The 13,045-nt window shown below is 29.3% G+C and overlaps 1 protein-coding gene across 1 annotated transcript; it reads right to left on the minus strand.

Moving 5' to 3' along the window:
* Nucleotides 1-919: 919 nt before the first annotated feature.
* Nucleotides 920-5,224, minus strand: LOC118343811 (ATP-dependent DNA helicase PIF1-like). The gene is made up of 6 exons (XM_035682618.1): nucleotides 4,978-5,224; nucleotides 3,915-4,903; nucleotides 2,798-3,068; nucleotides 2,217-2,295; nucleotides 1,406-1,526; nucleotides 920-928 (listed from the first exon to the last, which is right to left on the minus strand). The coding sequence occupies exons 1-6, from the start codon at nucleotides 5,222-5,224 to the stop codon at nucleotides 920-922; spliced, it is 1,716 nt and encodes a 571-aa protein (XP_035538511.1).
* Nucleotides 5,225-13,045: the final 7,821 nt, after the last annotated feature.

A 13,045-nucleotide genomic window follows, 5' to 3' on the forward strand; every position in this document is an offset into this window, starting at 1 on the left:
GTCCACAAACCATTCGAGCTCCACTTTTATGAATTCTATTCAGATTTAACTTTTTTTTTTTTTTTACAAGTAAAAAAAAAAATGTAAAAAAAAAAAAACTAGTTATTTAATGAACAAAAACAGAGGTTTATAATTTATTCATTCATCGGGTTAAACTTGTATAAATTTGACTCAAGAACTTTTTCATTTAAAAGTTTTTTATTTTATATCGAAAAAATCTGAAGAAATTCAAAAATATAAAGAGAGAATCCTGTTTATACATAAACTCAAAATCGGTTTGTCAAAAATTTAGATGAAAAACATAACGATTTATTAATAGATTGCCCATTAGCTTTTATAGATTCAAATATGTCTTACATAACTAACCTAGTTGGTAAAACTATTAACCTTATATAATCAAGGAGCAAATTTATCAAAGATAAATGTTTTAACCGTAAAAAAATTTTATAAAAATAAATTTACAAATTGACGTGACTTAATTTAATATTTTATATTAGATTGTAAAGTTACTTTTGCTATAAAGTAGATTCAACGTATCATATAAAGTTATGTCAGTTTGTAAATTTAATTTTGTGAAATATTTTTGTGTTTGCTACACTTTTCTTTACCAAAATATATAAATTATCAATAATGAAATCTATTTTACTTAAAGAAAACAAAAAATTAATCAAACAACACATGAACAAAATCGAACTCAACTTTAAAAAATAATGAATTCGTGGTGAACACAAAATGTAGTCGACTATGAATGTCAGATTCATAGCCAAATGACTATATACTAGCAGTGAATTTACGTGCGATGCACGTTTGCCCCGTATTAGATTATTCTAAAATATAAACATCTAGTGTAGAAGAAGAGAATTTAATGATAAGGTCTATGAAGATAATATAACTAATTGTTTAAGCAAAATATAATTGTTTAAGGTCTCTGATAATAGATTTAAACAAACTATATGTTTAAGCAAGTCTGGAAAGTGAATATTACATAATTGTTTTTTTCGTTACTGAAAGTAGAGTCTAAAACGACTAAATATTACATAATTGTTTCTTTCGTTACTGAAAGTAAAGTCTGAAACAACTAAATATTACATAAGTATTTCTTTTGTTACTGAAAGTAAAGTGTCCGGGTTATGGATTCAAAGTGGTGTGTTCTCCTCATTCACAGCATTTATGGAGAGAACATTGAAGTTTTTGTGACGTTGTTTTTGGAGTTGATCTAAATCTGCACCCAATTGTATGATCCATTTTTTGGTTGAACATAATTTTACAATATTTTGGATATACGGTAAATGTTCCTGTATGGTGAATAAATATAATGTAAAAGATAATTTTAATAACTTCCTATTTGAATATCTAAAATTAAATGTTTTTAAAATATAAATTGGAATATGAATAAGTTGGTTACCTCTCCTGTATGTTCCATTAGTTCGATTGTTGTGCAACCTAGAGCTTCTTCTGCAATTTTACCGAACATGACAGCCCTCAGTCGTCCATTACCATCGTCAACGTCGATGTAAGCTCGACAGCTATATAAACAAACTATATTTTTTAGTCTGAATGATTAAGCAATAATTTGAATATAATATAAAATTGATTAAAGAAACATTTACGACGTAAAATATGAATATAAGATATATATACCGTGGTTGTGCATTACTCATATATTTGCAATGATAACATTGAAATTTTTCATTTTGTTCATATCCAGTCCCTTTCTTACACCCAATGCAGCACATGTAGAAGAATATTTGATGGAGATCAACCACACAAATAGTTGCTTTAATCCAAAATTTTACTTTCTGCATTAATTTTGCAATAGATATATATTTTTAGTGGTTGTAAATAGTATGTAGTCTTAAGATAAGGTTGTATTTATTTTGAAAATGCATGTGTAAAATTTTTAAAAGGCAATATATATAAAGAAAAAAAAGTTTAAGAAGACTGTAGAAATGTACCGTCATTAGTTGTAATGATTTAAGAAAACCAGCAAGATCATCAAGCTTAATTATGTCTTTCATGTCAACATTTGATGCCGATGCTGATGTTGATGTCGTTGTGTGATGTAGATTTTTTTCGACGATTTCTTCAAGCAGTGCATGGTTTAGCATCGTCCTAAATATTTTTAGAATAATTTAAAATGAATGAGATAAATCATGGAGGAAAAGATATAATAGGTACAGATTGTATATATATATAATAAAGTAAGAAAGAATTACCATTGACACAATGGAGTTGCAGCAGAGATGACAGGATTTAAGGTAAATACACTTGTTGGTTGAGATGAAAGAGAAAGACCTATATAAAGAAAAGAAATTTGTTAGTAGATAATAACATTCTATTTTTAATAAATGCTGATATTATAAGTTGTGTAATATACCATTGTATGAACCGACTTTTATACGTGTTGCGAGTAGAGTTGGCTTAACTTCAATAATATCAGAGATTGTTCGGCATTCACCATCCACAAATCGACTCCACATAGTTAACCATATGAGCATTAGGCTGTAAAATTTAGGAGAGAGTATTTAAAAGTGTAGCATGATGAAATAGTATTGAAAACAAGTTAATTAAAGAATTTATTAATATCACATATATAGTTGAGAAATATTTTTTACCTCTGGTCGATAACATATATTTCTTGAATTTTTGTTGGCCCATGTATTGAGGTAATTTCTCTAGGAGGTTTCATGTATATTGCGATCGCCAGAATAGCTGTCGAATTATGTTAAAAAAAATTTTTGTGAAAGCTGAATAAGAGTATCAAGATGTACGTTAAATATATTGATGTGATATTTACCTATTTCAGTTCCAGTGTCTTTGTAGTTATGCAGATTGGTGAATGAGATAATATCATATTCTGGTGGTTGTAATTCCACTTCGTCATCTGGAATGTTTTCGATGATTGTTCTTGAATTTAAGATCCACTGGTATTCATGCGCTTCAATTCTATGCTTGGGATCTAAAGGCTTAACATAAGCATTACTGATGTAGTAAGACCGGAAGATATGTAACATGTCATTACGTAGGTCTATATCTTTGTCAAAAATTGTTGCTTGTAGTCGGTTTCCCTGCATAATATTGTATAAATGAATAGTTATTTGTATTCTATTGATTGTAAAATAGTATTTATTAAATATATATAAGATTTAATTTGAGAATATAGTTAGAATGAATCTATGTTGTAAGGGGAAAACATATTTATTTTGGATACATCATGTGAAAGAATATAATATAAATATTAAGTATATTTTTGCAAATATGATAATGATGTCAATGTGTTACCTCAGGGTCTATCAATGTCAGATTTTGATATTTTGTCGGTGAATGTTGTGCAGTACGTTTGGGAGATTTGTCTGACACAATCATCTTGATGCTCCAATTTCTTGTACTTGGAGTAATGTCTTTGATTGATGTATAGATAGTCGGCATGTTGAAGCCTACTTATGAATGAAGAAAAAAAATATTAGTGTAAACAATTGAATTTAAATAAAACAATTTTAATAAAAGAAAAATAGGAAGTTGTGAAAATTACATAATGGAAAAACAAATTGTATTCAATTGAGAGGTATATATTGAAATTTGATTACTTACATAAGTTTATGATGGATATGCTAGTGTTAGTAATTCTTTATAAACAATATTATTTGTTTCAGCTTCTTCACAATCTTGAGTTGATACTGGTCTTATAAGAACTTTTACCGAAGCAGAAGTTTTGGCTCTTGATAGTACTACATAAAGTTGGCCATGACAAAATACAGGTTGAGGCAAGTATACACAACAAAATCTAATGTCTGTCCTTGTGATTTATTTATTGTCATCGCAAAACTTAATCTGATAGGAAATTGTGTTCTTTTGAATGAAAAACCACTATTATTGTCTGCATTTGGCAAGAAAGGAATCCTTGGTATGAAAACTCTTTTTCCGGTGTGGTGACCAACTGCAATTTCAGCATCGATGATATTTCGTTCAAAGTTGCGACAAATAAGACGTGTTCCATTGCATAAACCTTCTGAATGATTGACATTTCTGAGTAACATGATAGGACAATTTTTTTTTAGTAACAGTTCATGAGGTGGAAGTCCATTTGGTGTCAATGTGTTTAAAAAATCCTCCATGATTCCTTGTTCTGATGTATCAATCGTTTCATCGAAGCTATAGTATTGTGTAACTGTACCAGGAAATCTTTGAATAAGTATTGTATTTATCTCATCGACAGAGTTGTTCTTTGGTGTCAAGATAGCTCGATTTGTCATTTCGGATAGATTTTCTGAATAGCTGCCAATATCTTGGAAGACTGCATCGATCAGATCATCTAAAGACTCCACATCATTTTTGTAAGGAATAAGCATTTCATTAGGAATTTTGATCTTATTCTCAATTGTGATTGGTGTTGTTCCATTTCCGACCTGAAGTAAATAATTTGAGAAATTTGGATCGAATCTTGCTCGCATATTTTCACTCAACCTAATCTTAGTTAAAGTAGACCACAAATATGACGATGCTAAACTGGCATTAACTTCTTCTTGTTTTGTGCCTTTACGAATCACAGGTAAGACTTGACGAAAATTTCCACCGAATACGATAATTTTTCCACCAAATGGTAATCTTGAATCAGTTATGTCTCGTAACATTTTATCCAATGCTTGCATACATTCTTTTCTAGACATAGGTGCTTCATCCCATATGATTAACTTTGCAAGACGTAACAATTTGGCAAGAGCACCTTGTTTGCTTACACAACAAGTACTATTTTTGTCAAGATCTAATGGAATTTTGAAGCGTGAATGTGCTGTTCGACCCCTAGGTAAAATAGATGCAGCAACACCAGACGATGCAGTTGCAAGAGCAATTAAGTTTTTTGATCTTACTGTAGCGAGAAGTGCTTTATATAAGAATGTTTTCCCTGTTCCACCCGGACCATCAATGAAAAATGCAGCAGATTCATTTAGAAGGACTTTTTGCAAAATTGATTCATACGCGTGTTGTTGTTCAGGATTTTAAGACTCATCGATGCCATAAGATCTTCTTCTGGTATCAAAACTGCAAATTCATCATTTATTTCTCTAGCTTCAGTTTCGTTCTGATCAAAAGAGACATCATGTTCTATTAAATGAAACATGTTTATGTCTTTTCCTATCGATTCAAGTGTAGAAGAGATGCTTCGTAAGACTTTTGTCCTAATATCTGCTGATGTTGCAACACTTGTTTGGAAATCACTTGACATATCTTGTTCAAAATATTCCCAAAGTTCTCTAGGATTTTTTGGATTACAATATACTAAAATTGTTGCAAATTACCGTCTTAAACTGTGTGGTATTTGGTATAAGGAAGTCTCTTGCATACAATCTTGCAAACTTGTATATCTTTGTAACAAACCATGTAATGTAGCTGCTTCACGAAAGGTTAGTGCAGTGACATTGCCAACTGTTTTGATGTGGTCAAATGATAAAGGGCCTCTTATATGATTTAACAATATCCGTAAGTAATACATTTCACCTTCGAATGGACTTGCTGTAACAATGCGGCCTATAACAGTTTTCTTCTTTCTTGGAGTCCATATTTTGTGTTGTTGGTTCCAAACAAAAGTTTCAGGAAATTTTTTGTACAGTAGTTTTCGTGCATTTTCATTAGCTTGATTTGTTGAAAAGAATTCAGTCAACATTGATTTTGTCGTAAAATCAGATCTCAGAACATTGTTAAGGTCGTCATGTGCATGAAAAGCTACCAAATGTTGATCTTCAAGATGTAGATGTAAACTGTAAACCGATGGATGCATTTCATTAAGAATAAAACCATATATTCTCCACATAGTTTCTGGTGGAGCAATCCATCTGGCTGATTGAAATTGTTAGATTTCATCTATATCTTGGATGTTTTGTCCAGGAATCAAGTTGAAAGCAACACGATCATGACCTTTATAAATGTACTTATAAAGGTATTTGACTGCTTTGATTGTTGAGCAAATTTCTACATTCAAGTGGCAATCAAATTTTGCGAGGAGATATGGATTATGTGGAACAACCCAACGGTTATCTAAATCTTTACCTCTGACTTTGACAGTTATTCCATTATCACAACGTTTGTATTGTGGGAAACAATCGATTCCAACAGTTGTGTTAGGTACAAAACCTTTTGGAAAGTGGTTTTTACAACTGTCATTTGTTTTCATATACACATTGTTCGGATTCAGTACTCCACAGGGGCCATGTATCATATGTCTTTTTACTGTCTTGTGCAAATGTAGATTTCTTTATTTGTCAGGTATTTCTGCTGATACAATTTCATCAAAAAATTCTGGAGCATAGATTTTCCAATCTCTTTGTAGTATGATCAAGAAATGTGCATGTGGTAGTCCTCTTTTTTGATGTTCAATGACATATACATATGCTGAAACTTTCCCAAATATCTCCCGTTTGAATAATTCATCCTTCAGTTCTTCTAATTTTGCTCTAAAGATATGTGCAATCAAATCAGGACGATTTTGTGCTTCTTCTTGTGGACCCAATTTATCTAAGATTTCTTTCCAACTTGGGTTGCATGTCATGGTTGAAAAGATGTCCGGTTTTCCAAAGCGTTGGACTAAAGCTATTGCTTCCATATATATTTTGCGCATATCTCTTGGACCTCTAATAAAAGAAGAAGGCAGAATTGTGCGTTTACCAACTTTAGAAGCATTGTTTTGTCCAATTGATAGACTGTCAACTATTCCTTGATATACTTCAGATCGAATCTCTTGTTGCTTATTACGAAAATAATCCAATCTTGACGTCTCAATTTTTACGTACATATCAACAACAAACTGCTGCAGTAAACGGCCCGAGAACAATAAAATAGATTTTGTATTTTTCCTAATTTGAAGTTTGTAACAATAGTACTCGCGGCATGAGACAACCTGTTGTTTTCTATTTTTTTTCAGCACTGTAAGATAATAAATTTAATAAATTAGAAATATAACATTATTATATTAGAACAATTAAAAGTTAAAAGAAGAATAATTATTTTAACCTTATTGTTCCTTTATAAGCAGTTGTTCTGCTGATACTGATTGTTGAGGGTCGACTGATGCTCTTGTTACTTGTTATGGTAGTCTTTCCCCTTTCTTTATTCTTAATATTCCTTGGTGCCAACCAGTATCACCAAAAGGAAATAACAATGGATATTGCAGTGGATCATAACAGCCAAAATAGTATTGGACTATATGACTTCCACCTGCATGATTGAATACCACAATATTTCGTCCTCTCAAATGTTCTGAATCATCATCTTCAATCCAAATGACTGCTACTTGAGAAGCTGACGGAATGTTAAAAACACGCTGATCTAAACCCACATCTGATCTAATATGAATTTTGTGATTTTTCAAATTGGGCAAATCTCCAAGAGTTCGAAAGAATGTTGAGTATGGATTAACATGAAGAATATCCATAAGTTGGGCAACAGTTGATAAATCCAATCTTCCAATGTCATAAACACGATTGTCCAATTCATGTTCGGTATCATAAAAATATTGTTGTAGATATGAAGGATGTCCATTCAAAGGAACTAAGTCATTAATGTAATGATAAATTTGACCTTGAGTTAGAAATGTGTAAATACCTCTGTTCCTTCTACACAAATCTCTATCAAATTTAACTCCAAATGATGTGAAAGCAAATTTGTTGTTGTATGTGCGAACATACGTAAGAAAGTTGATAGATTCAACTGTGTTAGAAGTAAACAAATGGTAAAGTTGTTCTGGAACATCATTTGTAGTTAAAGACATTGTTCCATCGGCACAACAAAAACCCTTCGTTTCATGTTGAAATCTTTTTACTTCACAAAATCTACAGAGTGGTACTGATGGTAAGAAAGTTACCTCAAATGGCACTGTTTGTAATATTTTCCTATGACCAGCTGATTGTTTATGTTGATTTCCTATGGAGGAAAAATGAATCATAAAAATGAGGTAAATTCTTAAAGTTGCTATAGTTTCCAATAGTGGTATCATTGAATGAAGTTGTATATAAGAAAGGAAAAGAAGGAAAATAAATACGATTTAATTTTATACATCTTTCTTATCCCGAAAGAGAGATTTTGTTGACGTAATTTCAACTGTGTTTATTTCCTGATAGAGTACTCCAGAACTACCAATATTAGAACTATATTCAAATTGTTCAACGAAGGATATATCACTGGTTCCAGCTTCGGCACGAAAAGTGCGTTGTGTTTTTGTACAATATGGCTTGACTTCTTCATTATTGTGTATGAATTCTATATGATCTCCCAATACATTTGTTTCATCGTGAACGATTGGTTGGGAGAAAAATTGTTCTTCATGTTGAGTAGTATCATTCGTAGAATTCCTTTGTTGCAGATATCTTTCTTTCTTTTTTTGTCGTATATGTTCTTTTTCTTCTAAAGAAAGAGCCTCATATAAATTGTTTATCTTAGGATGTTTTGCAGTACCTTGGAAATCATTTTAAACAAGAATCGAAGTTATAAGAATATCAAAGAACTAATTAATCATATAATGATAAATTTGTACTAATTTATTAATATAAGCTTACTACTTTTCATTTATACATCGAATGAAAGAATTCTTGTTGATAACTGGATAAAAGAGAAACTCATAATGATGCAAATTCAAAAACTTTTTCAATCTAAGTATGTATTCCAACAGAATAAAACCACCTATTGAAAAAGATATATTTATAGCATCGTTGGTTACCTTGGTAGTCTTGAAAAAAGACTAAAAAATTCCAATCAACTCAGCAAATTTAACGAAGCTGTAAAAAATGGATAATGAAAATTAGAAATGAACCACCAATAGATATAGAAATTATATAACTGTTATAGCATGAATTGCAGATGAAGAAAGTAGAAATAAAAAACTTACAATTGAATTAAATATTTAAACAAATAAAAGGAAACAACAAATTTTGAAACTCATGAGAATGTTATATTTTGTTTGCAAGTTTTTATATATATTTCTTGTCTCAAGTTTTTATATATATAATAGTATTTTATGATTATAAAAAGCAGAATAGTTAATTCAATGTGGTGTTTATGTTTTGAGTGCATGGATAGTTAAAAGCTAAAAACTGGCATATATATTATTTGAAATTTTGCGTAATTAAATCAAGTTCGATGCTCTATAAGATCATGGTGTAATTTGAAAAGAGAAAGACATATATATTATGTGAGTTTTAGAGTAGATTACTAATTTAATTAAATTAATGGTGTAACGTTGATTGAAGAGGAGAAAAATATAATTATATTAAGTAATGGCCGGGATTTGTAATCTGTACAGTGAGTTTTAAGTGGAAGACATTAATACCACTACTATACTTATGCATGCAAATGGGGGGTACCATTATAAGAAGATAGGTTCCCTATGTTAATTTTTTTTTTTTTTAAAAAGGCCAGCTTTTTCGTTGACGTGCCCAAGAAAGTTTAGCAAATTTAGAGGTAGTACTAAAGGAAATACTAATATCCTTTCTCTACGAAGGTTTTTATGAGAATTCTTTGTTAATGGATATAAAGCCATGCACTCATTGTTACAGATTAGAAATCTTAATCTCTCTCTCTCTCACAACTTATGTGAAGCATGTGTATGTTTTCTGAAAAAGAGGTGTGAAATGAAAAATAGTTGGTATGTTTAATTAGTTCCTTATTAATGTTTTTTATGGGGGAGGAATAACTTTTGTCTTGTAGAAGAAGGAGCATTTTTTCTTTTGAAAAAGAATGAAAAATTGAATAAATTTATAAAATTAAATTTATTTTTAATTAAATTATATGATTATATTGATTGAATTAATTTAATTTTATATTTTGCAATAAGAATAAATTCTGAAGTTTTTAATTCAAATATAAATAGTAAAAGGAAAACAAATTGTTTAGTAGTAAAACAATAGCAGAAGAGGTATGATTACAAAATTATAATTTAAAAATATTTTAATTTTATAATAATTTTTATTCAACTGTTATGTTTCATTTTTTAAAATCTAATAATTATTTAATCGGAAACTACATCTCTATTATTTACAAACTTTATTATTAATATTCATAAAATTTTTATTTCATTTTGTTCTTGAAGCATATTTTAAAATATAAGTTTATGCACAATATTATTTTTATTGAATGTGTACTCTATTTTATCAAATTATTTAATTAAATTGTCGATTTTTAAAAGTTTCAATATTTTACTAATTGATTATGTATAATTATATGGGTAAAACTGTAAATATTGATGTAAGTATTTACATATAGAACTAAATTTGTCGGTAGAATTTTATGAGCAATTTTATAGCAATTTTTATATATATTTTTTAAATTGAATAAATTTATAAAATTAAATTTATTTTTAATTAAATTATATGATTATATTGATTGATTGAATTAATTTAATTTTATATTTTGCAATAAGAATAAATTCTGAAGTTTTTAATTCAAATATAAATAGTAAAAGGAAAACAAATTGTTTAATAGTAAAACAATAGCAGAAGAGGTATGATTACAAAATTATAATTTAAAAATATTTTAATTTTATAATAATTTTTATTCAACTGTTATGTTTCATTTTTTAAAATCTAATAATTATTTAACCGGAAACTACATCTCTATTATTTACAAACTTTATTATTAATATTCATAAAATTTTTATTTCATTTTGTTCTTGAAGCATATTTTAAAATACAAGTTTATGCACAATATTATTTTTATTGAATGTGTACTCTATTTTATCAAATTATGTAATTAAATTTTCGATTTTTAAAAATTTCAATATTTTACTAATTGATTATGTATAATTATATGGGTAAAATTGTAAATATTGATGTAAGTATTTACATATAGAACTAAATTTGTCGGTAGAATTTTATGAGCAAGTTTATAGCAATTTTTATATATATTTTTTAAATTGAATAAATTTATAAAATTAAATTTATTTTTAATTAAATTATATGATTATATTGATTGATTGAATTAATTTAATTTTATATTTTGCAATAAGAATAAATTCTGAAGTTTTTAATTCAAATATAAATAGTAAAAGGAAAACAAATTGTTTAGTAGTAAAACAATAGCAGAAGAGGTATGATTACAAAATTATAATTTAAAAATATTTTAATTTTATAATAATTTTTATTCAACTGTTATGTTTCATTTTTTAAAATCTAATAATTATTTAATCGGAAACTACATCTCTATTATTTACAAACTTTATTATTAATATTCATAAAACTTTTATTTCATTTTGTTCTTGAAGCATATTTTAAAATACAAGTTTATGCACAATATTATTTTTATTGAATGTGTACTCTATTTTATCAAATTATGTAATTAAAGTTTCGATTTTTAAAAATTTCAATATTTTACTAATTGATTATGTATAATTATATGGGTAAAACTGTAAATATTGATGTAAATATTTACATATAGAACTAAATTTGTCGGTAGAATTTTATGAGCAATTTTATAGCAATTTTAAATTTTTTTTTTCTATAAACATGCATATATAACTAATAAGATATAACATTTAATTATGTCGGAATAACATTTAATTCGAAATTATAATTTAAAACAGCTCAAAGTTCATCCAGAATAAATATTGAATAAATGATATTAAATAATTGACTTAAAAGATTCTAAAATAGAGAAGTAAAATGAATTATTTCAGTTATTAATTCACAGTATGAAACTAAAAAGTTAAAAGATCCATACTTTTGATATTTTTATGAGTAGCTAGTTGTTGGGATATTTTGTTTCCACTTTCAACTTCATGGAGCTCAACCTATATAAAAAATTCAACAATATAAAATTCTAGTAAGAACAAAAGTAGAGTTGTAAAGAAAAAAAAAAAATTTACTATTATTTAATATTTTCATATGGAAAATTGTAGAATAATAGAACATATAAATAGTTATTTAAGTGATTTTATAGGAAAAATTTTTTATTCCTAAACTCTCTCTCTCTCCTAGGCGATTTGGGAGTGCGGCTCCTTCTCCTCCAGCGCAGCCCGGTGCCGCCGAGCGCCGGCCATGATCACCGCCAACACCGGCGTGTTCCCCTCACGCCGACGAGCATCCCTGGCACCACCAATGTTCCCCACGCGCAACCATGGATCTCCTCCGTGGAAAGAGAACCGAAATGGGTTTCTCCCATTTATGTGATTTTGCGCCGCCGTACGCAGCCACCGAAGGTCACGACCACCACCGAGGAATCCCCCTCAAGGCGGCGATCATCCCACCCACCTTCGAAGTCCGCCACGCGCAGCCCTCCGTCTCCCCCACGGAAACCGAACGGAAATGGGTTTCACCCATTTGTTTCATGTTACGCCGCCGTACGTCGCCACCGAACCTCACGACCACCACCGAGGAGTCCCCCTCAAGGCGGCGACCATCGCACCCACCTTCGGAGTCCCCCACGCGCAGCCCTCCGTCTCCCCCACGCAAACGCACACGGAGAAACAGAAAACAAATATGCGAGAAACAGAAAATAGAAAAACAAGATGCAAAAGTTAGAGGTGAAATTAGAATAGAACTACGTACTAACGGCGAGAAGAAATCTCAAAAGCATGGGAAATTTTTTTCTTCCTCGAGTTGAGTTTGAGAATTGTTCTGTAAATCTAAATTCTAAGTGTGTAGATCAGATATTTTATCTCTTATATGTAAAGATCAGATATTTTACATGTATCTGTTGAATGTAAGGATTAGATATTTTAAGTGTGTAAATAATGTTAACCGAACGAAGAAGAAGACTAAAATTGGAACTGAATTTCAGAAGGCAACGAGAAAAAGTAACGAGAAAAAGAAAAGGGTGCTACTATTCACTACTGTTCATCTTTATACATACTTTTAAGTATTAGCAAGATATATGTATATATAATATGGATTTGGAGACCAAATGACTATATATATATGTATATAATATTGATTTAGTTTCGTATTTGTGATAAGATTATAAAATAAAGCTATAATTACCTAAAAATTATATGGATATTTTTATCCTTTAACAATCTTCTTTAAATTTGAAAGTACGTTATGAATTATTTAAAAAAAATATGTTC

This window comes from Juglans regia, chromosome 11, assembly GCF_001411555.2.
Source record: "Juglans regia cultivar Chandler chromosome 11, Walnut 2.0, whole genome shotgun sequence".
NCBI lineage: Eukaryota > Viridiplantae > Streptophyta > Magnoliopsida > Fagales > Juglandaceae > Juglans > Juglans regia.

Bases quoted from the DNA above. Each gene is read 5' to 3' on its own strand.
- LOC118343811 (XM_035682618.1), bottom strand. From the start codon at position 5,224: ATGTCAAGTGATTTCCAAACAAGTGTTGCAACATCAGCAGATATTAGG. The intron at 2,296-2,797 runs GTAAATATCACA...TTCTTTATATAG, and splicing joins AGACACTGGAACTGAAATAG to GTCTTTCTCTTTCATCTCAA. The intron at 1,527-2,216 runs GTAATTCTTTCT...TTGTTTATATAG, and splicing joins GCAACTCCATTGTGTCAATG to CTGTCGAGCTTACATCGACG.